The sequence below is a fragment of the Rhinichthys klamathensis genome, unplaced genomic scaffold, assembly GCF_029890125.1.
Source record: "Rhinichthys klamathensis goyatoka isolate OS25496 unplaced genomic scaffold, OSU_Roscu_1.1 h1tg000557l_1, whole genome shotgun sequence".
Taxonomy (NCBI): domain Eukaryota; kingdom Metazoa; phylum Chordata; class Actinopteri; order Cypriniformes; family Leuciscidae; genus Rhinichthys; species Rhinichthys klamathensis.
The window spans coordinates 920,326-946,429 of NW_026607025.1; the positions used below are offsets into that span (position 1 = coordinate 920,326).

The window sequence follows — 26,104 nt, forward strand, 5'->3', positions numbered from 1 at the left end:
CCTCAAGAGCTAAAGTGAGCTGTCCATTAGCGCTTGCTCTTTTATAGTGAATAGATTTCTTTAGAAGAATGTAATTTGTGATCAGAAGGTGGAACCCGGCTAATGCATTTCCACAGGATTCTATCTTTTAATCAAATGAATGTGTAATATTATTTAGCTGTATTTGAGAATGGTTATCCAAACCTTTGTGAGAAACACCTTCTCATGAACAAAGCTGCATGTATCTGTGTTATCATCTCAAACTAAACAAGGATGTGAGTTCTGACAGTGGGGGTTTAATTACTAATTACTAGTTCTGGGTTAGCAAGAGATTTGCATTTAGATTTAAGAGACCGTTTTGCAGTAAGACACAATATTGGTATCTATTTTGTCTATATTTCACTCTACAAATGAAAATAGTTTCAAACAAAGCCAAAGCAGGATCAACAGTTGCATGTCGCAGAGCATCCCACAGAATGGCATGCTGTAACGCCATAAATGTTTCTGATAGAATACAATGTAAGATGACTCGAACAACCAGCTGATCCACTGTTGTTTATAATGCTTTTCTATTTAATAATTTAATCTTATGCAAAATCCATATCCTGTTTCATGTTTAATGTTCCTTGTTTCTGTTGCACTGCATGCGAAGAAACAGTACTTAAGGATGTATGGTATTATCAAATAACTTGGGTATGCGTCGCATTACCTTTACAATTTTTACGTTAACCCCCAGTTTCACAGACAAGGCTTAAGCCATATCTTAAAATATGTCAGTGGAATTGTCTCATTTTGTTTCAAGATGCATACCAGTAAAGTTTTTTGCAATGGCATATTTATAAAAGCTACAAATGTCCTAACTGAACCTATCTTATCCTGGCGTAATCTACAGTAAACCCTATCAAAGTGAAACCAGGACTATATGTGTATTTACATAATAATAAACCAAACCGATACAGAGTGGTCTTCCATCGCCCCAAAATACAACCATGTTTGTTAGAGATCTTGATACTTGATAACATTGTATAGACATGCTGTCAATACAAGTTTCAGTCTGGTTTATTACAAAATTCTTACTTACAAATTCAGACTTTTAAATATTTTTTCATGATTAATACATGTATTTTTTTTAAATACGGGGTCTTTAATCCACTGCTAAAGATTAGGAAGATCTCACACAGTGAAAGCTGCTCTTTTAACAACAGGATAACACACCGACCATAACATAAACATACCATTTTAGTCAACATACCGACAATTCATTTTCCATGAGATAGGAAAATGAAGACTCAGTAACTGAAGACTATTGTTGTTTTTTTATGGTAAGAGCAAAACTTAAATGCCTGTCATGCTATGTCAGAGGACAAACTGATATAAGCAGTAGATCATTTCAGCAAAGCCAATTGTGCACTTGATTTTACATGCTTTGATGATCTTAACATTTCAAAGCAATTTAATAGTATTATACAATTTCACTACCAGTAAAACGTTATTTTAACAGCTGACTACATTATTTGGTCATTTACTTTAATAGTATTTCTGTAGCTCAAACAGTAGATCATGGTGCAAGTGACACCAAGGTTATGACAAATGCTGTAAATTTTAATATACAGTATCTGTCCTGTTCTAGAGGGAATATAGAAATATGTGAACAACATAAACAAAATATAAAATGTTTTAGTGCAAGACTCAATACACGTGTGTTTAGGTTTAACATGCTTTTTTATTTATTTTCATTTCAAACAAGCAAAAGAGTACACCTTTATCAAGCAAAGAAAAAAAGAAGAGACCTATAGATAAAATGCAAGAAATGTTAAAGAATGTGCCATTTAAGTTAAATTCTGATTACAAATTTTCACTAAGATACTTGAGAGACATTTAGTTTTTGCATGGGTTTGATGATTCACCGCTGCTGCTCACGGAAGTCCCAAGCTGCGTTTTCTTTGGCTGTTTTCAATGAGTGCGTCATTTACGTGACAGTTAGTTCTGCTACAGGAGCACTCTTCAACATGGATGTACGAGTGGGCTACTATGTCTCCATTTACGCAACCAAGATTCACTGTGCGATTACTTGAGCGCGTGGCCTGGCAACAGCTACAGGAAGACAATCCAGGTGCAGTGTACCTATGTATGAAAGAGAAAAAAGCATTTCAAATCGGTCACTTATGACTGTCTGTTTCAGTTAGGATGCTGCTTTTAGGTTTCGTAACAGAAACCTACTCACCTGCTAAAACTGTTACAGTCTCCACTACAAAATGTAAGGTCCATTTTCTTCTCTGACTGGCAGTCCATGTGATTTATGTAATCGCTAACAGTCTTTACTTTACATCCCTTAACTTGGTCCACACCTACAAACACAGGCAATTGAATGCACAAGGACACGTTAATAATTGACTCAAATCAACAAAAAATGTAATCGTTTTCTTTTTTATAAATACTCACAAACATGGCAGCAGCCATCAGCTGACAGCTGAACGGTACCCTGTAGAGCGAATCACAAGGGCAGAATGTCATCAATGTGATTTAATCACAATGACTGGTCAGTATAACATGTAAATGTGTGTTTGTGTGAGATTTGAAGTACTGACAGGCTGGCAGTTTGAAACGTTGAAAGGAGGGCACTGGACTGTGTATTTGTCAGTGATGAACTGTCCATTAACTTTAGTGCACGTGATTCTGTCACAGCCCTGGTTTGTAGAGGGCAAACTGGCTCCGTCCTATAAAGGAAAAGAGAACAAGTCAAATTCAGTTAAAGGACATTGCAAAAACATTTAAGATTTAGATTCATGGAATAATGGCTTAAATTTTGCTGTTTCTCACACACATTCAGAAAACTAATTTTATAATGCTTTTTTGTCCAGCTTCAGGTTTTGTTTTGTTTTTTTGAGGACAATTCAATTCTGTTGTATGGAAAAAAAAGCAGCACAAACTGTTTCATTTTGAGCCCCAAAAATAGTTTTTGACATGATAAGTTAAAAAAATTTCTTCCAACATTTATAATTTTGTCCTTTTCAGCCACACCTCAAGATGACTGCGCTTTTGACGTTTGACCTTACCTGCAGTATATGCTCGACGCCATTGACGTTGACGATGCAGTGAGTTTGCACACACTTTCCACAGCAGTCGTCAAAGCTTGTCTCAATATATTCATAACCCTGGGAAATATAAACATCAAATGAAGTCAACATAATTAAACTCGTTCCTGAGACAAGCCGATCAGAAACTCGTCAAACAACTTACAGGTTTACATTTCTCATTGCACTGCACAAATCCACATTTGATCTTGAACCACTGTGTTTTAGGATCCACATCCCATGTACAGCTACATTCCTGACAGGCAACGACGGGGATGTCGGTACCAGGCTGAGGGAAGTGAGGGGAGAGAGTTGAGCGTGCAAAACTTTCATTATTAATTATTTAAATAAATAAAAAAAGAACTTGAGATATTTGATTTTTAATAATGGTCATATTAGAGTCATTTTAGTTACCTCATACTCTGTGTTTTTATGGACACAAACTTTCTTTGGCTCTATGGAAGCAAACGACAAAAGATTACAAAACTATATAGAATGATTTTCAAGGGGATACAGACAGCATCTGAAATGAAAACAGGCATAAGAATATCACAAAAATTAAGTGAAGTGTGAATAATAGTGATACCGCATTTGATTTCTGGACAGCATTTTCCGTTAGGCACTTCCAGGACCGGCGCATATCCGACTCCACACTTTTTATCCAAAGGTGGGCAAATGCTGACATCACAATCTACACGAAACAGAGTAGAGAAGACTTAGGCGATGCATACCTAAAACAAACCCCTTTAAAAACTGTAAATAAACTCGTCTTACTGCAAACTTGTTTGCTGCAGCATTGATCTGAGGGATCGGTGACATTGACTAGCACAAAGCCGGGCTCAGTGCAGCTCTCAGGATTCACATCAGGACACTTCTTGGGCTTACAGGACACCGATTTGCTGTCCTTTTCACAAATACACTCTTCGCAGTTGTACTCGAAAACCTCATCAAACTGCCACAAAAAAAAAACAAGAGGATTCAGTTAAAAGTCCGGTTATAAAGTCCTAGAGATAATTCTTTAAAGTTGGCATTAAATATAAATTCACCCAATTGATTTTGTAAATGCGTGTTATAGATTATTTTCTAAATGATTTTTCCATGCATACAGTTCATCCCCTCCACAATGAAGTGCAAGCTTGTAACAATCCAATCCAATCAACAACTGATGATAGAACCAATTACCCACCCTACATCTTTTTCTTTTCATTAATCCGTTAAACTCTGATGAAAATAATACATAATATGGAATAAAAGATCAGTCACTACTTACGTTTTATTTACACTATTGTACATTTTTGTTGGTTTGCCAGTGATAGAACCTCATAAATGACCGATTTGAAATTCTACATAGGCAGCTACTACAAATAGCGCAACTCACATAAAGAGTACTCACAATAAGCTAAAATTTAAATCTAATAAGCATAAAAATGCATATCACATAAGAATACTGGTACGAATATAGTTGCACTATTTTATGGATACTTTTCAGAACTGAATGAATTATAAGGATGAATATAAGTCACAGTTCTCTCTCCAGTTCTATCATCCGATCATCATAGATTGTCGGAATGCATTCTGGAATTAATACATTTAAGAACTATGAAATGAAATGCTCATATTGAGTATGGTTTTAAACACCGCCGCACCTCACGTGGTGTCCCAGAGGCATCCAGGCATCCTAAAAATAAAAAGGGAAGAACAAAATCAAAAGAAATGTTTTCAAAATTTGGCCAAGACATGCAGGATGATGCAGAAAGGCACATATTTTTTATACATTTCAATTTGAATGCCTAATGCACACACACACACACTTGAATTAGAGGCTTCTTACCGCATTTGTTCACACAGACTCCTGACTCCTTGTTGAAGAGCAATGTTCCCTCAGGACAGAAGCAGCCCTCTGTATGCACTGTAATGGTGCTCCGTTCAGGTCTGCAATTAAAATACATCACCAATAAAGAGGAACAAATCTGCATAACAGGCTTTATTTACTCTTAAACTGCATAATAATGTTGACAATATTGAAGTACATATCTGCCATGTTCCTCAATACTGAATAAGCACTAAACTTTAATTTCCACAACTGTCTAAATTATTAAAAGATTTGAATTAATGGGCGTACATATCATCACAGCTTGGTGGTTCAGCTGGACCACAAGGATTGAAGACTTTATCTGCTGGACATTCGATATCTGGAGATGAAAAGACAAATACACTTAAATAACCTCCATAGCTTCGAAGAATATTGGGTCCAAAAGTCTGAGTCTAAAATGTAAAAAAGGAATTTAAACCCACAGAGGTACAAAAACACTATTTGGGGTTTTGGAAAATCTAAAGAAACAATATGATATCAAATGCAACTTACTGCAAAGGTTAGTGTAGTTCCTCCAGTGTATGCAGACCCCTAATTGAGAGCAAGCCCTTGCGTAGCTCTGCAGACTGGTACACACCACGGCAGGGTTGCTCATATGACAACTATCATATTGACAACCTAAAAAGAAGTTGTCAGGGGACACATGGGAATGGCATGCTTCGAACAACCTGCGGAAGACAGTAGTAGTAAATATCACTTTGGAAGCTCCGTTTATTGAAGTTTATAGTTAAAACACCACACAGAATCAACTCACTCGCTACTGAGGAGGTTGCATTCAGGATGGGCCTCGCATGGCTTAGGTGTAGGTTTAAGATCACCCCCAACTGTAGGCAATGCAGTTGGTGGAGTGCAAATTTCACCATTCACACCACTGGCTGGCCAGTAATCCGCCATCACCGCACAGTCGTTCACCAAGATCCCTCCAGGGATCATGCAGTCATCAGCTCTGTTGTTGTTGCATGTTCCTTAGTGATAATTATTTGGAATAATTTAGATGAAAAAATGCATAAAAACACTCCACATTACCATCCACATTGTGATGTCACCATCCATACAAAAATCAGGGGGTGGCTAACTTACCACAGTGACCTTGTGTGTTGTTTCCAAAATGCTGGAATGGCAGGTTGATGCCAAAGCCAGTGGCTCCAAATGTTATATCAACACCAAGCTGTGGAATACTCAGGAACAAGTCTAGGCCTGAGCTTATAACCCTCACACCATTAAAAGCATATGGCAGACTTAACTTAACATTGTCCTTAACAGCCTGTTAGGACAAGAGACAATTACAAGAAAAACATAGGTTACTTATACTGCAATGCACAAAAAGAACATGTTTCATCATTCCAAATCTAGAAAGTCTCACCTCTAGGTCTGCACCTCCGATGAAATTATGATTTGTTAGTGTTATGACTTGTTTGTTGTAAGACACAATAATGGATCTGGGACAGGATACATGCTCAATAGGGTCACAGTAGACATTGTCAATGTAGATCTTTAAATGGTATTGAGGCCTTATTTCCTCCATTAATATATAAGTGCAGTTTCCTTGATAACTGTAGAAAAGTCCATCAAATGTGATGTAATGTGGGTCACCCCAGCCTTCACAAAAGCCTACGAACAATAACAAAAAGCCTTCAGATATGTGAACTGAATTACCTGAATTTGGTCTATACTGTGTATATTAACTGTTGACATTTGAAGAATTGAATATACAACCACTTTTTCATTGTAATCTGTGACAGGCAAGCAGGTGCCAATTACGATTCATTTTATTTACTTGTGCCACATCAGAGCAGAGACTTAATGAAACCTAAGTAAATCACGCATAATAAAATGTTTTTTAAAAAATATGTTTCTTCTTTTAAAATGCTAGATGTTCAAGGTGGAAAAAAAACAAGCATTTTCAAGTAATACATTCAAAATTTAAAGCACTTTTGAAATCATGAAAGCATAACAGTTTAAATCAAGCACATTTGGCATCATTGCTATTTATAAAAATTGTGAAGACCAGTATACTCACAGTCACATTGGTAATACTGGCAACAGTAATGCTCATCATACACAAGCACAGGTTTTTTGCCATTTTCACAGGTGATGTTCTGCAATGGAGGGCATTCAAATGGGATAATTTCAATAATGTTGTCTTCTATGCACCTCGCCATGGTGCAGTTACACAGGATGAAGGTCTCGTTTGTCTGGAGATAATGAAAAATACACTGGAATTAGAAAGACTGATACATGCAAAATCACGATATAGTCTATGTTGTTTTCTTGGAAATCTAAATGGGATCATGGATACTCTTATAACTACATTTCTACTTTAGAAAAAAATTCACACCACTTATATTTAGGCCAAAATTAAATGAAAGTATATTAAAAAATTTACGTTTTTGTCCCATTCAGGGCAGTCATAGTGCGGAGTTGGAGTTGGTGTAGATGTAAATGATGTTGTAGGTTTTATGGTAGTTGTTGGGTTAGATGATGTGGTAGGTCCCGTTGTTGTTGTAGGAGGCTTTGTGGTAGTTGTCGGTTTAGGGGTAGATGATGTGGTAGGTCCTGGTGTTGTTGTAGGAGGTTCTGGTGTTGTAGTAGACTTTGTGGTAGTTGGTGTAGGGGTAGATGATGTGGTAGGTCCTGGTGTAGTTGTAGGAGACTTTGTGGTAGTTGTTGGTGTAGGGGTAGATGATGTGGTAGATCCTGGTGTTGATATGGGAGGTTCTGGTGTTGTTGTAGTAGACTTTGTGGTAGTTGTTGGTGTAGGGGTAGATGATGTGGTACGCTCTGGTGTTGTTGTGGGAGGTTCTGGTGTTGTAGTAGACTTTGTGGTAGTTGCTGTAGGGGTAGATGATATGGTAGGTTCTGGTGTTGATGTGGGAGGTTCTGGTGTTGTTGTAGGAGGCTTTGTGGTAGTTGTCAGTGAAGCGGTAGATGATGTGGTAGGCTCTGGTGTTGTTGTGGGAGGTTCTGGTGTTGTTGTAGACTTTGTGGTAGTCGGTGTAGGGGTAGATGATGTGGTAGGTCCTGGTGTTGTCGTAGGAGACTTTGTGGTAGTTGTTGGAGTAGGGGTAGATGATGTGGTAGGTTCTGGTGTTGATGTGGGAGGTTCTCGTGTTGTTGTAGGAGGCTTTGTGGTAGTTGTCGGTGAAGCGGTAGATGATGTGGTATGCTCTGGTGTTGTTGTGGGAGGTTCTGGTGTTGTAGTAGACTTTGTGGTAGTTGGTGTAGGGGTAGATGATATGGTAGGTTCTGGTGTTGATGTGGGAGGTTCTGGTGTTGTTGTAGGAGGCTTTGTGGTAGTTGTCGGTGAAGCGGTAGATGATGTGGTAGGCTCTGGTGTTGTTGTGGGAGGTTCTGGTGTTGTAGTAGACTTTGTGGTAGTTGGTGTAGGGGTAGATGATGTGGTAGGTTCTGGTGTTGATGTGGGAGGTTCTGGTGTTGTTGTAGGAGGCTTTGTGGTAGTTGTCGGTGAAGCGGTAGATGATGTGGTAGGCTCTGGTGTTGATGTGGGAGGTTCTGGTGTTGTTGTAGACTTTGTGGTAGTCGGTGTAGGGGTAGATGATGTGGTAGGTCCTGGTGTTGTCGTGGGAGACTTTGTGGTAGTTGTTGGAGTAGGGGTAGATGATGTGGTAGGTTCTGGTGTTGATGTGGGAGGTTCTGGTGTTGTTGTAGGAGGCTTTGTGGTAGTTGTCGGTGAAGCGGTAGATGATGTGGTACGCTCTGGTGTTGTTGTGGGAGGTTCTGGTGTTGTAGTAGACTTTGTGGTAGTTGGTGTAGGGGTAGATGATGTTGTAGGTTCTGGTGTTGATGTGGGAGGTTCTGGTGTTGTTGTAGGAGGCTTGTTGGTAGTTGTCAGTGAAGCGGTAGATGATGTGGTAGGCTCTGGTGTTGTTGTGGGAGGTTCTGGTGTTGTTGTAGACTTTGTGGTAGTCGGTGTAGGGGTAGATGATGTGGTAGGTCCTGGTGTTGTCGTAGGAGACTTTGTGGTAGTTGTTGGAGTAGGGGTAGATGATGTGGTAGGTTCTGGTGTTGATGTGGGAGGTTCTGGTGTTGTTGTAGTAGACTTTGTGGTAGTCCATGTAGGGTTAGATGATGTGGTAGATACTGAAATTACAGGTACTCCTGTAATAGTAATAGGAGTTTTTCTTGTTTCTCCAGTAGTTATACTTATCGTTTCAGTTGTTGCAGACTGTGTTGTTGTCGGTGTATGGGTAGATGATGTAGTAGGTCCTGGTGTTGTTGTAGGAGACTTTGTGGTAGTTGTCGGTGTCGGGGTAGATGATGTGGTAGGCTCTGTTGTTGATGTGGGAGGTTCTGGTGTTGTTGTAGGAGGCTTTGTGGTAGATGTCGGTGAAGCGGTTGATGATGTGGTAGCTCCTGGTGTTGTTGTAGGAGGCTTTGTGGTAGTTGTCGGCGTAGGGGTAGATGATGTGGTAGGCTCTGGTGTTGTTGTGGGAGGTTCTGGTGTTGTAGTAGACTTCGTGGTAGTCGGTGTAGGTGTAGATGATGTGGTAGGTCCGTGTGTTGTTGTAGGAGGCTTTGTGGTAGTCGGTGTAGGGGTAGATGATGTGGTAGGTCCTGGTGTTGTCGTGGGAGACTTTGTGGTAGTTGTTGGAGTAGGGGTAGATGATGTGGTAGGTTCTGGTGTTGATGTGGGAGGTTCTGGTGTTGTTGTAGGAGGCTTTGTGGTAGTTGTCGGTGAAGCGGTAGATGATGTGGTACGCTCTGGTGTTGTTGTGGGAGGTTCTGGTGTTGTAGTAGACTTTGTGGTAGTTGGTGTAGGGGTAGATGATGTGGTAGGTTCTGGTGTTGATGTGGGAGGTTCTGGTGTTGTTGTAGGAGGCTTTGTGGTAGTTGTCAGTGAAGCGGTAGATGATGTGGTAGGCTCTGGTGTTGTTGTGGGAGTTTCTGGTGTTGTTGTAGACTTTGTGGTAGTCTGTGTAGGGGTAGATGATGTGGTAGGTCCTGGTGTTGTCGTAGGAGACTTTGTGGTAGTTGTTGGAGTAGGGGTAGATGATGTGGTAGGTTCTAGTGTTGATGTGGGAGGTTCTGGTGTTGTTGTAGGAGGCTTTGTGGTAGTTGTCTGTGAAGCGGTAGATGATGTGGTATGCTCTGGTGTTGTTGTGGGAGGTTCTGGTGTTGTAGTAGACTTTGTGGTAGTTGGTGTAGGGGTAGATGATGTGGTAGGTTCTGGTGTTGATGTGGGAGGTTCTGGTGTTGTTGTAGGAGGCTTTGTGGTAGTTGTCGGTGAAGCGGTAGATGATGTGGTACTCTCTGGTGTTGTTGTGGGAGGTTCTGGTGTTGTAGTAGACTTTGTGGTAGTTGGTGTAGGGGTAGATGATGTTGTAGGTTCTGGTGTTGATGTGGGAGGTTCTGGTGTTGTTGTAGGAGGCTTGTTGGTAGTTGTCAGTGAAGCGGTAGATGATGTGGTAGGCTCTGGTGTTGTTGTGGGAGGTTCTGGTGTTGTTGTAGACTTTGTGGTAGTCGGTGTAGGGGTAGATGATGTGGTAGGTCCTGGTGTTGTCGTAGGAGACTTTGTGGTAGTTGTTGGAGTAGGGGTAGATGATGTGGTAGGTTCTGGTGTTGATGTGGGAGGTTCTGGTGTTGTTGTAGTAGACTTTGTGGTAGTCCGTGTAGGGTTAGATGATGTGGTAGATACTGAAATTACAGGTACTCCTGTAATAGTAATAGGAGTTTTTCTTGTTTCTCCAGTAATTATACTTATCGTTTCAGTTGTTGCAGACTGTGTTGTTGTCGGTGTATGGGTAGATGATGTAGTAGGTCCTGGTGTTGTTGTAGGAGACTTTGTGGTAGTTGTCGGTGTAGGGGTAGATGATGTGGTAGGCTCTGTTGTTGATGTGGGAGGTTCTGGTGTTGTTGTAGGAGGCTTTGTGGTAGATGTCGGTGAAGCGGTAGATGATGTGGTAGCTCCTGGTGTTGTTGTAGGAGGCTTTGTGGTAGTTGTCGGCGTAGGGGTAGATGATGTGGTAGGCTCTGGTGTTGTTGTGGGAGGTTCTGGTGTTGTAGTAGACTTCGTGGTAGTCGGTGTAGGGGTAGATGATGTGGTTGGTCCGTGTATTGTTGTAGGAGGCTTTGTGGTAGTTGGCGTAGGGGTAGATGATGTGGTAGGTTCTGGTGTTGTTGTGGGAGGTTCTGGTGTTGTAGTAGGAGGCTTTGTGGTAGTTGTTGGGGTAGATGATGTGGTAGGTTCTGGTGTTGATGTGGGAGGTTCTGATGTTGTTGTAGGAGGCTTTGTGGTAGTTGTTGGTGTAGGGGTAGATGATGTGGTAGGTTCTGGTGTTGATGTGGGAGGTTCTGGTGTTGTAGTAGACTTTGTGGTAGTTGGCGTAGGGGTAGATGATGTGGTAGGTTCTGGTGTTGATGTGGGAGGTTCTGATGTTGTTGTAGGAGGCTTTGTGGTAGTTGTCGGTGAAGCGGTAGATGATGTGGTAGGCTCTGGTGTTGTTGTGAGAGGTACTGGTGTTGTTGTAGACTTTGTGGTTGTCGGTGTAGGGGTAGATGATGTGGTAGGTTCTGGTGTTGTTGTGGGAGGCTTTGTGGTAGTTGTCGGTGAAGCAGTAGATGATGTGGTAGGCTCTGGTGTTGTTGTGGGAGGTTCTGGTGTTGTAGTAGACTTTGTGGTACTCGGTGTAGGGGTAGATGATGTGGTAGGTTCTGGTGTTATTGGTGTTGCTGTAATAGGTGATGTGGTAAATACTGTTGTTGTTGATGGTGGTGGTGTTGTACAAATGAAACAGCAGTAAACCCGTATTTTATAGTCAACACATTTATAGGGGCGGGAATCCTGTTGTTCTTTCTTACAAATTAATCCATATGAAACATTGCACTGGGCAACTTGTTTTGAATCATGAATATAATCTTCAAAGGTCATGTTAGGTTGGCCCACAGCCCTACATTCAATATCTTGTGGCTGTTCACAGATATCTTTTCCACTTCCTGCAATATTTTCATAAGTCTCCAAGTCATCCCCTCCTTCTAATGTAGGATTATATACATTAAACCATTCAGACCACTCACATATAAGACATGGTGTCGTAGTCTCAGCTGTTGTCGATGAAAATGTGGTAGTTGTTGGTGTAGGGGTAGATGACGTGGTAGGTTCTTGTGTTGATGTGGTAGGTTCTGGTGTTGTAGTAGGAGGCTTTGTGGTAGTTGTAGGGGTAGATGATGTGGTAGGTTCTGGTGTTGTTGTGGGAAGTTCTGGTGTTGTAGTAGGAGGCTTTGTGGTAGTTGTAGGGGTAGATGATGTGGTAGGTTCTGGTGTTGTTGTGGGAGGTTCTGGTGTTGTAGTAGGAGGCTTTGTGGTAGTTGTAGGGGTAGATGATGTGGTAGGTTCTGGTGTTGTTGTGGTAGGTTCTGATGTTGTAGTAGGAGGCTTTGTGGTAGTTGTAGGGGTAGATGATGTGGTAGATACTGGTGTTGTTGTGGGAGGTTCTGGTGTTGTAGTAGGAGGCTTTGTGGTAGTTGTAGGGGTAGATGATGTGGTAGGTTCTGGTGTTGTTGTGGGAGGTTCTGGTGTTGTAGTAGGAGGCTTTGTGGTAGTTGTAGGGGTAGATGATGTGGTAGGTTCTGGTGTTGTCGTAGGAGGCTTTGTGGTAGTTGTTGGTGTGGGGGTAGATGATGTGGTAGGTTCTGGTGTTGATGTGGGAGGTCCTGGTGTTGTCGTAGGAGACTTTGTGGTAGTTGGCAAAGGGGTAGATGATGTGGTAGGTTCTGGTGTTGATGTGGGAGGTTCTGATGTTGTTGTAGGAGGCTTTGTGGTAGTTGTTGGTGTAGGGGTAGATGATATGGTAGGCTCTGGTGTTGTTGTGGGAGGTTCTGGTGTTGTAGTAGACTTTGTGGTAGTCGGCGTAGGGGTAGATGATGTGGTAGGTTCTGGTGTTATTGTAGGAGGCTTTGTGGTAGTTGTCGATGTAGGGGTAGATGTTGTGGTAGGTTCTGGTGTTGTTGTGGTAGGTTCTGGTGTTGTTGTGGTAGGTTCTGGTGTTGTTGTAATCATACATTCCTCCACACAGATCTGATTTTTTTCATCATAAATAGGCTTATCCTCTGGACATTCTGGATAACATCCTGAAAATAATAATAATCATAACATTTTTTAAAAAAGTATCCTTCGGGATTAGACACTAATCATTCCGCTGCTATTTTCCTTAATGTATCTAACTGGACAAAATGAGAAACTCTATTTCAGAAGAGTATACAAACAGGCACATTCTAAAATTTTAAACATGAAAAATGCTGGCATATCAGTTTGTCCCAGTTTATAAATGAAATGTCTACCAGTACATTAAAGGTCCTTGCACACTGAGTCCGAAATTTTCTTATGCGTTTTTTCGTATTCCTCATTCGGTGGCTCTAAGTTGTCAAAATACCTCTCAAAATGCTTGCTACAGATGAGAAAAACTTCGAAAATGTCATGACATCTCTTACTGAGAAAATATTTGCTATATAATCATTGAAGAAAAACAAAAAAAACATTCTTAACTTGTTACCAGGGCTGTAAATGTGGGGGTACGTGGTGGGGCGGAGTCCAGGGAATGAATTTTGCGGAGGCGATGGTGCTCAAGTTCACTTTTTAGGAAAATTAAAGGGATTTCTATCTTTTATTCACTCAATAGCTTACAACAGCGAAATTCAGAATCCAAATTCAGAGCAAAAATACAGTGCAATAAAAGATATATAATAAATAAATGCAGCGGAGTATTCTACGGTTGGTATCGCAATGTCGACTTTCGTGATTGCCCATGATAAATGCAGGTTGCAGCCAATGGACATCCTTTAATTATCAGAATAAATGTTTGGAGGAAGCATGGAATATGTTACATGTTTTTATAGATTATTTTATATTTAAATACACATCTGACAGGTCATTAAAAGTAATTAATAAATTTTTCTAAATTAGAGTCCCAGCCATTTCCAGCCGTTAGTTACTAGCAATTAGAAATAATACATTTTACAAAAAAAAAAACTTTTCTATTACTTTCCATCAAAATGTTTTTTTTTATTCTTTTATTCTTTGAACCATATCTAATCCCAGTTTAGCACTAAATATACGCTAAGGCCTAGAGATATCCAGTGTGTGTACACTCAGTCTTCAGAAATGCAAACTAGTGTGCACTCACCTTCCAGGTTGGGTAAAGTGTTATTGCAAATACCATCAGGGTTGAGACAGGTTTTGTAGCAAGGTGTATGACAAGGACTGTAGTGCCATGTGCATTCTCCTGGGTCATTGTAGTAGTCACAGAACACAGCTAACAGAGGAACATGAATTTAAGTATGAACATGTACAAACAAACAGACTCTAAACGAAATGGAATAAAATGGCAATGCATTGTTCAAAGAAAGGTTACAGATTTAAGATGTGCACTAGAATTAAACATGCTTACGGCAGATCTCAGGTGTTCTCCAAACGACACAAACACCTGCCTCATTGCAGGCTTGAGCGTAAGCTGCCACAGCTGTACAGAAGCACTCGCAATCTCCACCTGCATCACACGCGCACGAGTCCTTCACACAGTTCTCATAATATGGGTTTGGATCCACCTGTGGGAACATGTTATGATGTTGGATTCTTATATACCACATTACAGAAAACTTCAATGTATTAAATCAAAATGCTTTCCATCTGTACCTTGTTATGGCAGTCTTTGAACGTAACTTCCTTTATGATGCTACATTGTATTTTTGCCCATGTCTCTCGATTGGGGGTCTCAAGGCACGGGTTAAAGTCTGGTTTTGCATCAGGGCAGGTGCTTAACACTTTCCAGCTGTCCACAAACTCCATTACATTTGTAGTTGGCAAATTTCCCTGAGTGGTAAAGTCATCTTTTCCATTCCCATTGAAATTTCCACACAAGCCACAAACGTCTCCCTGCGAAAATATAACGAAGCACAGAGGTTGCGCTACAAATCAATTATATTGAGGGACCTATATAAATTGTCTGGAAATGTCAGTGCAAAACTGCAGAACAGGATTCATGACTTCAACTCACCCTGTGCTGAGGTTGCAGAATGATGCGGACGGTGGTTTTGCGGTCCCACAAAATTGTCAGTCCGATGTCAGCATCAATGACAAGGTACATCCCAACGTTTCTCTCATTGTACTTGATCTTTGGACCATTTCCAGTATCAGTGGCTGTTACAGTCCCATCAGAAAGCAGTAGCCAAGTCCTCTGTGTGTGAGTGTGTGAGAAAAGTTAGAAGAAAAAAAGACACCGTATGATAGATAAAATTAAAGAGTCATGAAACACCCCATTTCAGCACAGGTCAGTTCTCAAAACAGATATTGCATCCAGTGACTGGCATTCACTTGATATTGCTTTCAAATGTTAAAGAAAATAGGGCAAAAATCCTTTATTGGCCTTTTAAATGAAAAATTGATGTGTGTCATTATCTTATACCATATGTAAAAATGTTAACATGCTGACCAGCTTGCGTTAGTATTTAATGACCCTTTAGAAACATCTTTTATTTTACTCTGAATGAGCATGAGACCTATGACTGCAGCCTTACCCCCAAAAGTATCCCTACAGCCTTTGAACAAGTGGTTCCTGTTGTTCCACAAGGCATGTTTTCGGTAATCACGTGAAAATTGCCAGTTTTATTTCCACACTTATTCTGTAAAACAAGAGAGCGTGACCTTTTACCTCCTGAAGGAAGAGGTTTATTTGTAACTTTATTTTCATGAAGTCTCTGATCAAATGCTGTTGTGTCCACCCATAGCTCATACCTGAGCAGCAATATAACTGCAGTCTCCCCTGAAGCCAAATCTTTGCTCATCGAAAGTTTTATAGTGTCCGCTGCCGTATATGGTGCATATGCCTGGACACTTATTATGTGTACATTTCCATTTTCCCCGTCGACAAGTGCTGCAAATATAGAGGTAGAATTAAATCTTGTGTCATTCTACAGTATAATACTAATAGATCATAAAAAGCGAATTAGTGTATTAACTCATTGTTCAGGTTTTTTATAGCAATTTAACTTTAATGTGGCGACGGCTGTTGTTTTACGCAGGGTTACCATCGTTAACTAAAAGAATAAATAAATAATAAATATAGCTGTTTTACAGCTAGTTGTAACATTTCTAATTTCCATATAGTTTAACTAGTTTAGTACTAAAATAAATAAAATTGAATAAAAACTATATAGATAAACAAAAACAACTAAAATGATAAAAACACACAAACCCCAAAATTACTAAAACTTTAACTAAAATGGAAAATATATCAATTAAAACTAATTCAAAATATTAATAAGAAATATAATATTATATGAATTAAACTAAAATAACACTGGTTTTACACACCATTTATTGCAATCTACGGTTATCTCAGATCCTGGTGCATAAAACTGTCCATCATGTTTACATGGGCAGTTATCCGGTTTAACACAGTGTCCTCTGCCATCATCCAATAGACCTAAAGGACACTGGCAGCCAGATTGACAGTCCAGCGAGAACTGGAAAGAAGGGAAGAAAACACAAAAATAAAGACCACCAGCAAAATCAAGCGATCAACTTTGGGAAAGAAAGAGAAGAGATGCTGGAAACTATGGACTCACACAGTCAACTTCCTGTTGCGAACAAGTCTGTGCACACTCCAATCCATGTTCATCTTGGCCTGCTGTACTGCAGTTGAAGAAAATCTTTGGAGAGGAACATCCTGCAAAAGACATCAGACGGAGATGCTGCACCATTCATGTACTTTTTATATCAGAAACCATATTTAAAGAACGTTTACAACAGATGTTGAGCAATTTACTATAATGTACTATTAGTGCTAGACTGATACAACAAAAATATTTAGAAAATTTCAAATTGGTTTAATTATTATTAGTAAATACTGTATATAAAATCATTTATGATTGTTACATTTGTATTTATTATTATGTAAAATAAATTTTATTGCAGCATAGTTATTTACAATCTTTAAACTAACTTGCGCATCATCATTTATATCTGCATTATATCAATAAAAAAAACATATCAGTTGACCACTGTTTACTGTTGTTTGTCAAAACCTTGGATAGTCAGTTAATTCCAGTAACATTTGACAAGATAACTCTATAAAGCCTTACTAACAAATGCCATGATAGCCCAGTATTGGTGATAGTAGTCCATGTAAACCAAAAGCATACTTATTTAACATGCAGTAGATGAAAGTAATTTTTCATACCAAGAATTTGGGTTTTCCAGGAACGACAGTGGAACTTTCCATTGATGCAAACACTGGACAGAGAAATAAGATCAAACTTTCAAACTGTCTATTAAATTAATAGTTTGTAAAGTTCTAGAGCACTAATAATAATACTATCATCCACTTACCAGTGTTCATCCCTAATGGTGACAGACTTGCCGGGATGGATTTTCTGTCCGTTGTGGTAACATGGACATTTTTCCATAGGTACACACAGTCCATTCTCATCCTGGTAGAGTCCATCTGGACATGCGCATCCATCGACAGGCACAAAGTCAACGCTGCAGCTTTGGCGCTCAGAGGCGAGAGAAATACAGGTACGCTGGCAGCTTTGCAGCTGGTACGAGTAGTTCTGCGATGCCGGGCAGTTCTCTGTATACTTCTCTGTGGGGATCAGTTTGAAAGGAATGCGTTGTAAAAGTGCATGTAGCAAAATGGCAAGCATTCTTCTAATCTTCTAGCTTAAATAAGGGGTTTACGAACATTTTGATGCCAAGGACATCGAAATATGATTAAGGACATATGAAGGATGCCCTTCCTAAACTATAAAAGCATCTATAGATATATTTTATACATATTTTGTATAAAATGGTGAGCATTATATTATTTAGCCATGTTGTTTTCAAAATTAAATAATCAGCTTTCATATTATCATTGTACTAAAACTAAACCAAATTAATTATTAAAATAATATCTGGAAAATATTTACTTTACTTTTAATGTTAGATGCAAACCTTATTCAGATGTATTTTATATGACATTTTTAGGTAACACTTTATTTTAAGGTGCTTGTAATAAGCAGTAATTAACAGTTAATAAGATACTTATAAGACCTTATAAGATGCATATAAGATGCATATAAGCATTAACTAATGATAATAAATAAATAAAATTAAATAATAAATTTCTCAAGTATCAATACATTGCACTTTTAGAACAGCCGAACAAACATAAATGGTAACACAAACTCCCAGTCCCTTAAAAATTGACCTTCCCAAGAGGGAGTAGTTTCCCTGATCTCTTCAGGGCCTGGACCTTTAATTAACCCTTATATGAAGTAGTTAATGCTTAAATGCATCTTATATGCATCTTATAAGGTCTTATAAGTGTCTTATTAACTGTTAATTACTGCTTATTACAAGCACCCTAAAATAAAGTGTTACCCATTTTTATAATAAACTTTGCTCTCAAGCAGTTTTACGGAGAATAGTGCCAAGGAAAAACTCCTAAGAAATATGTTCCAAATACAAACTATTGTACACCGCAAGGAACGAGGGATGAGCATTTTTCCTCTACAAAATTATATACATTTCTTTGTTGAAGTGAAAAACTATTCACACAGCACCGACAGATGGCCACCGACGACATCAATCACCAGATTAGAGACATTCCACGATCCGACAAATGCCTTTTTAACATAACGATTCAATCGGCGAAAACGAGAGACAATCAAAGCCGAACACATCTGACAAAACCCGACGAAAGTGTCTGTTGCCGTCTGTCGGTGCAATGTGAATTGTTCTTAAATAATCACAATAATCACATGGTCAATAGAAAACAGAATGACAGTAATATACAGTTTTTACTTCTTAAATAGACTTTTAATATTTTTTTATACTGAAATTTTCCACAGACCACAACATGGTTTGAAAACCCATCATCTGTCTGCCAAATAAACAGCATTCCGCCTTACCACACACAATTCCTCGCCAGCCTTGGAGGAATATTCCTTTAGCTGCACAGGCCCGAGCGTATGAGGAGAACACCGTACATAGACATTCCTCACTCTTCTCACAGGTACAGCTGGAGTATTTGCATCTCTGAAAACACATAGACATGTTGTGTCACTGGTTATTATGAGAGGCTGGGTAACATTCATTACAATAAGGAAAATTAAGTGTTCAATTTTCAAGGTTTCCAGTTTCAGATCATACTTTGTAGTAGCTGTCTGGATTGACAGTGGTGTGACATTTGGCAAAGAGGCTCTCCTTGTCCTTCATCTTGGAACACCAGTGTTCAGCAAAGTGCTCTAAAGGCATCATAACATATGGTATTTTATGCAAAACTCTTACTTAACAACAAAATGCATATACTAACTTAAAAGTTGCACTAACTAATGTTAAGTGGCAATACTTGCAGATACTAAAGTATTGGAAGTATACTATATCAGAAGTATATTTATATACAGTATGTGTGGTTTTCGGTCACATGAGAATGCACAGTAGTGCTCCTGTGCACCTTTAAAGGGAACCTATTTTGCCCCTTTTTACAAGACGTTATATAAGTCTCAGATGTCCCCAGATTGTGTCTGTAAAGTTTGAACTCAAAATACCCCATAGATCATTTATTATTCCAAGTATTATTCAATTTTTGAGTGGAATAAAAACATGCTGTATTCGTACATGTGTCTTTAAATGCAAATTGGCTGCTGCTCCCTGCCCCTCTTTCCAGAAGAGGGTGGAGCCTGTACAGCTCGTGCCTCGGATACTCTGCCAAAAACTAAAACATCTGTTCGGTTTTGATTACCATACTGACTTCGGATGCAAAAAGTCTCTCACCACTGTCACTGCTGTAGGAACAGGGGTCGTCCATCCTCTCAAAACGGTCAGGGCAGTTGGACTGGGCCTTCCAGGCATTTGCGAAGGAAACTGCTGTACCCTCCACCACTCCCTGAGGGGTCTTCAGGTCATCAGACAGCACTTTGTTAAAATTTCCACAGAGACCTGCACAAACACATAAATGGCGCACCATTGGCCATCGTGATGGATTTACTTCTTAGTTCAGTTTTTTTTTTTGCTTTTTAAGACAGAGGTCTCACCACAAGTCTTGCCCTTGAAGATTTGTTCCACAGTGATGTACACCTGCATAAGAGGCACCAGCTGTATCTGCACTTGCAGCCCAAAGGTGGTCTGAAGTATGATGTGAAATGATGATGGCCTGAACACAGTGAAGTCAGCTGGAGGAAAAGAGTCAAAGAGTTTGAAAAATAGTTCATATATATCTTTATCAAACAGGCTTTAAAGCACAGAAACAAAAAAGAGCTTCTTATTCCTCACCTGTCATGTAAGGAAGTGAAACTTCTGCATTGTGTTGTACCGTCCCATCAGCTTTAATAATCAGAGGCTGAAGAAGAAAGCACACAGTCATAGTTTTATTTTACACAAGCTACATTTCTGTTTAAATGTTTAGAGTCTGAACAGTAAAGAAACAGTAATAGTAAAGTCATTTAAAATTGTACAAAAGATTTCTAGTTTAAATAAATGCTGTTGTTGTGAACTTTCTATTCATCAGAGAATACCAAATCAGCATATAAGAATGATTTCTGAAGGATCACGTGACACTGAACACTGAAAAGTTAGCTTTGTCATTACAGAAATAATCCCCAAGAAAAATCCCCAAACTTTTGAAAGGTAGTGTATTATGTAGGCTACATCTCATGCTCATGTTACTTGTTCATATTGCCTAAAATGACTTGTTTGCTATAAAAGCCAAATATACAAGACTTTTGTGTTGTGGAAGTAGATCGTTATACACACATTTTTCTTGTCGTTGTCAAACAGCACCACAATAGATTTCAAACAGGTGTCCGTTTCATGAGTAAAACAAGGAACAATCAGAGCCAATATGATGAACTTGGACCCCTCACAATCCTACAAAAACACAAATGCAAAAGTTGACTTTTATAAGGATTTCACATATTCCTAATGGATACAAGCATGGATACAAACAAAATGAGAAGATGTAATTAGTAATTACAACACGCTTACTTTTGAGAGCACATAGTTGCAGTCTCCATGGAAAGTGAATTCTTTCCCGTCGTAGGTGGTGAAGTGAGATCCTTCCTCTACTGCGCACAGGCCAGGGCCAGGCATACTCATACAGATCCAGTTTCCCTCCTCACATATACTGAATCACACAATATAATTATAAACTGACACAGTAAACAACAAGCTTCAGATGCCAACATGGTAAACCACACTTCTCCTTTTTTATTATACATTTTTATAAATTCTTCCCATTGATCCAGTGTCATCATAATTTAGCATTTAGTCAGGCATATGCATTTAAAACTAATATTAACAAATATTTCTATATATGAGTAGTAAAATACATGAGATATATAAAGAGTCACAGAATAGGATAAAAAAACCCGAAGTGCTACACACATTTTACTTAGTTATCCTCATATTCCTATTACAGATAGCCTATATTTTTTTACCATTCTTCCTCGTCTTTGCGAAGAACCTCTCCTGTGCTGTAGACGCGGTCATGCTTGCACTGACACTTTTCTGCTGGGATGCAGCCCGTGTTTGAAATGTCATCAAACACAGTTCCTATAACAAAGAAAGTTGTTTAAATAAAGAACCACATAAAGTTGATATTAATGCAAACAACAACATACATTTCCATTCAAAAGTTAGGGTCTTTTAAGATGTTTTTGAAAGAAGTCTTTTTAGTTCACCAAGGCTACTTTATTTAATTAAAAATACAGTAAAAATTGTAATACTGTGAAATGACTCCATTCTTCAGTGTTACATGATCCTTTCATGTAACACTGACATTTCTTATCATTATCAATGAAAACAGTTGTGCTGCTTCATGTTTTTGCAGAAACTGTGAAAAAAAAAAAATCAGGAATCTTTAATGCATAGAAAGTTCAAAAGAACAGCATTTATTTGAATTAGAAATATTTTGTAACATTATAAATGCCTTGTTACTTTTGATCAATTTAATGCATCCTTATTGAATATAAGTAAAAAAAAAAAAAAAAAATCTTTCTGGCCCCAAACTTTAGAACAGGATTTATAAACACCTTTTTTTAATATTATATAAATACTCGTACTGACCTGATGGGCAGAAGCAGCCATCGATATTGTGTTTCTCACACAGTGTGTTTGTGTCTTTGTGTGAGCATGTGTCCATACAGGGGGAGCCACTTTCAGAATGTACCATATTGTAGGGGCACGTCACAGCTGCATGGGAAAACAAGTCATAAAGAGACTTACACTGTGTCTACACCGGACGCAACAGTTGTCTTGAGGCTTCTCGCCGCATCCAGTGTAGACAGCATCTGATTATAATGGGTTCTATTTGCCTTTGTCATGTCGCAACACTCGCATCTGGTGTAGACACGGTGTTACAAAATTAAGATAAAAAAAAAAAAGTTGAAAACCATTTATAATTATTACAGAAATAATAATTTCAGACCTTTTATTCTATTCTTTCAATCTTTAAATGTGTCTATCTATATTTTATATTCTTTTTTTAAACATTAATTCAAAGAGGAAAATTGCCTGGATTCCTCTTACTGTAGCTGTGTAAACAATAAAAAAGAATTATATACTAAAGGATACAAACCAAAAAAACCACTCAAGATAGAGCAATTCTATAATTTCCACCAGAACTCTGTGGTATTTCTTACCACAGAACTTTGCTGTTCTCCAGGTCGCCGGAGATCCTCCTGCATGCGAACACTGACGTGAATATTCAGACAAAGTCGCACAGAGTGCGGTGGTGTCTCTGTCTTCGTCTTCAGGTTGACGTGAACAGATATCATTTGTACAGGCCTTGATATATGGCTCAGGGTTCAAAACCCAGCTACAAGAAGACCACTTTTCATCCTCCAAAAGGTCTGCACAATCTGCCCGCTGTTGTGAAAAGGACATGGAAGGTCCATATTAACAATACTGGAATTCTGAGTTGCTGTTGTGACATAGCTGGAGTGATTAATAGTTTAATTTGGAATAAACAACTTTTTTCTGTATCTTACATATTTTTCACATTGGTCCACCACATTTTGCTCATCGATGTTTTCAAAAGGATCTTCGCAGTTATGAGTTGGGTTGGGAACTCTGTGCTTATTTCCAAACTCAGTATATCCAACCCTCCGTCCTATATTAAATAAGATAAGATATAGACACTTGATCTTCTTAGATATTCTTAAACCGCTTGGATTTTTCATCAGATTAGGAAAACATGAGCATTAGTCATTACTGTATTTGGTAATCATTATTGGGGGTCAGTTATGAACAGTAAATTAAGAAATCAGACTGTAAAAGTAACTTACCGGATTCAATAAACTCATTATATACTGGAACTCCATTAAAATCGCCACACAGTCCACAAGTACGATTGGAATATTTGGAGTCAAGTTCCACCTAACACAATACCACACAAAACTCCTTGGTTAGATCATTTTTGACTTGGTATTTTGGCCATTTGGACATCAAGTCAGTACTAACGATAGTTGATCAGAGTAATGAAAACACTGGAATATGGAATAGACATCACTTGTATTCAGTCTTGTGTAAAAAAAAAAAAAAGCACGTGCAAGCCCTTGGGACCAGTAACATGGTATAATGATGGCCTCAGTTAATAATACTATGTTACTAAATTATTACAACATACATATACCATGGTATTTGTGAATATACACCAGTGAATATTGCAAACTTGCAGACTGAAATTCACTGTTGGTCACCATGTTCATAAGGAAACAAATGCAGATATTTCAATGTGTAACAGAAAATTGCCTTGTATAGCATTTCACTTCACATGTTGCAGTGTTTGCACAATATGCTAAATCATTTACTGGTTAGTTACTCCCTTGAAAGGTCTGCTGGCAGTTTCCTGTGGCGTAAACTAGTTTTTCCTCAGTTAAACACTGTCATGTTGTATAAATTCTGCTCCCCCAACTACTCAAAAAAGTGCCTTACGAATATGCTTTACCAAATCAAAAACTGTATTATTAGAATATATGAAACATGGTTATAAACATAAAATGTAATGTCTCAATCACACATCTGCTTCATTTACATTTTGTCTCCGAAATACAAAAAACGCCATCTACAGCGTTCTATCAATAATTTATTTGCCTATTTAATTTAATCATTGCCCGCCTATTTGAGCGCTTGTCCAATCATCACACAGAGAAGCCTGGCGCTCACGTAGGACACTTTTTACAGTCTATGGTAAAACATTGCACAGTAAAAAAAAAAATATTTTTTTTCCTATCCAAAAAGCAGCCATGTACACCAAATCTTACGCAGATTCATGTAGGCCTACCGTTTGATTAAGCTACAGCACCACAACTAAATAAATCTTATTTTCCCCAAGTTTATGCTAGTTTACTGTCTGATCTGAGTGTGAGGATATAAATTAAAAACCATGAACCGCAAATTAGTGGAAAGAAACCGTCTTTCGATTGAATTGTTTTTGTGGGCAACACGCTAAAACAAGCATATAGCGTGATCACAAAGCTGATTCTTTTTAGTGAATCATTGTGCGCTAGAAGTGTAGTCCGATTCACTAACAAATTACTCATATGAGCCAGTTCTTTTTAGTAAATCAAAAACATACACCAGCAGTGTCTGATTCAATAAGAGATTACTCGTATTGTATGAGCCAGTTTTATTCATCAATCGTTCAAAATAGACTCAAGTTAATGTTTTGAAATAAGTTTAGTGTATTTTAGGTTTGTAAAACTTAAATCAGACTAATATCCATGTGAGAATCTATAGTTAAATTTGTTTTGAACTCATATCGAGCCACATAACCTCACCATAACTGCATCCTCTTTGTTCCATGTGACAGTGATGCCCATTTTGGAATAGAGCCTGGTGTAAATGGTGTTTTCTTCCACAAGGATCCCTGAGATATGCACGGGCAGTGTTACTCTGAAAAGATTCAAATGAAAAATTGACCAAACAGAACACATTTTAAAGGCTTTGCTGTGGGAGCAAATAAGCAGCAGTTGGGTTCCCCAGAATCTTACTTTTCTTCATTGATCATGACCTGTTTCTCAGTCAACTCAACGACAATGTCATTGATACTAACTGAAACCCTGCCGATCTTCGGGTCATTGGTGTGTTCTGTTCTCTTCACATGAACCGAGAACTGGCGAATGAGGCTTTGGCAGTCAGACACCAGGTTATACTCGCACATGCCTGGGAACTGATAAACGTCCCCATCGAACGTCTTGAAGTGGAAGTTTCCCCACATGCTGCAGATGCTGTTGACATGGTTACTGGGATAGACTGCAAAAAAGGGAGAAAACAAAGATTTGTAATTCAAAGAAAGGTGAGTTTTTAATATAGAGATAAGAAATTATGTAAGTGGCCTTTCAAAGGTTGATCAACGACATAATGTAAGTGTGTATGAGAAAGAATATGCTTCTATGCTTACAGTAGTTACATGACTTTATTTCCATTTTAATGTCCTTAAACACTAATTTGAATTACAATTATGCTTTCTGTTTGCAAACTTAACTTTTACATTAATGCTAAAATCAAATATTGTAATCCATGAAATTTCACAAAGAGGATCAAGCTAAATTTCAAGTTATCATGAAGGAAAGTAAGATAACTTTTGACATTTTTCACAACTGAGAATATTTAGTAACTTCTAAAGCAAGTCATCAATGGAGCTGATAGTATCAGGTTCAAGTGATGAAACTATGACGTTCGCAAATGTTATCAGGTGGTTGGTTCCTTTTTTTTTTCTCCAGATGTTGATACTGACGCTGTTTCCAACCACAACATCATGCTATCTGACAAGATAATTTCAGGTTTAATTGATTTTAAAACACATTTCAGATAATGGATCTTGAGTATAAAAGTTTTCAAATGGGATATCGACTGCCAATACTTATTAATAAAAAATAATAATAAAAAAAATAAAGAAATCTTATTACTGTAAGAGGACACCAAATGGTAACTCATATTTTTGTTATATGATTAAGTATCAAGTCATTTCTGATTGTTGTTTAGTTGCAGTAACATAATTAAATTCATAAGAACAGGATTTAGACAAAAATAATTTATATTTTAAATGACATAAATAGTTAAACTCTTACCGTTCTTTGAATGCACTTGAATGCCGGTAAGCGCCAGAAGTAGTATGCAGACTGCAGATGTTTTCCACTCCATGGTGGGAGGTGAGAAAGGTCTACAGGTAGAGCTTCA

The 26,104-nt window shown here is 38.5% G+C and overlaps 1 protein-coding gene across 1 annotated transcript; it reads right to left on the reverse strand.

Moving 5' to 3' along the window:
* Nucleotides 1-1,682: 1,682 nt before the first annotated feature.
* Nucleotides 1,683-26,104, reverse strand: LOC130073693 (mucin-2-like). Its single transcript, XM_056239252.1, has 45 exons — nt 25,996-26,104; nt 24,916-25,177; nt 24,703-24,817; nt 23,209-23,299; nt 22,912-23,033; nt 22,564-22,789; nt 21,989-22,114; nt 21,361-21,475; nt 20,909-21,047; nt 20,678-20,791; nt 20,198-20,264; nt 19,960-20,097; nt 19,700-19,864; nt 19,076-19,170; nt 18,835-18,961; nt 17,270-17,525; nt 17,121-17,173; nt 16,507-16,607; nt 16,253-16,404; nt 15,674-15,812; nt 15,457-15,561; nt 14,937-15,116; nt 14,576-14,815; nt 14,331-14,487; nt 14,067-14,195; nt 11,627-13,014; nt 11,107-11,119; nt 7,313-10,743; nt 6,947-7,121; nt 6,290-6,537; nt 6,007-6,190; nt 5,681-5,891; nt 5,419-5,594; nt 5,176-5,245; nt 4,885-4,985; nt 4,700-4,731; nt 3,828-4,005; nt 3,640-3,744; nt 3,468-3,508; nt 3,220-3,342; nt 3,036-3,134; nt 2,568-2,696; nt 2,422-2,461; nt 2,204-2,327; nt 1,683-2,103 (listed from the first exon to the last, which is right to left on the reverse strand). The coding sequence occupies exons 1-45, from the start codon at nt 26,066-26,068 to the stop codon at nt 1,896-1,898; spliced, it is 10,563 nt and encodes a 3,520-aa protein (XP_056095227.1). The 5' UTR covers nt 26,069-26,104; the 3' UTR covers nt 1,683-1,895.

What these genes read in the sequence shown, in the direction of transcription:
- LOC130073693 (XM_056239252.1), bottom strand. Translation starts at nt 26,068, where the DNA reads ATGGAGTGGAAAACATCTGCAGTCTGCATACTACTTCTGGCGCTTACC. An exon ending in CGCAAAGACGAGGAAGAATG is followed by an intron (nt 21,048 to 21,360) that starts GTAAAAAAATAT and finishes TGTGTGATTCAG; the next exon opens with TATATGTGAGGAGGGAAACT. An exon ending in ATAAAAACACAGAGTATGAG is followed by an intron (nt 3,343 to 3,467) that starts GTAACTAAAATG and finishes CACTTCCCTCAG; the next exon opens with CCTGGTACCGACATCCCCGT.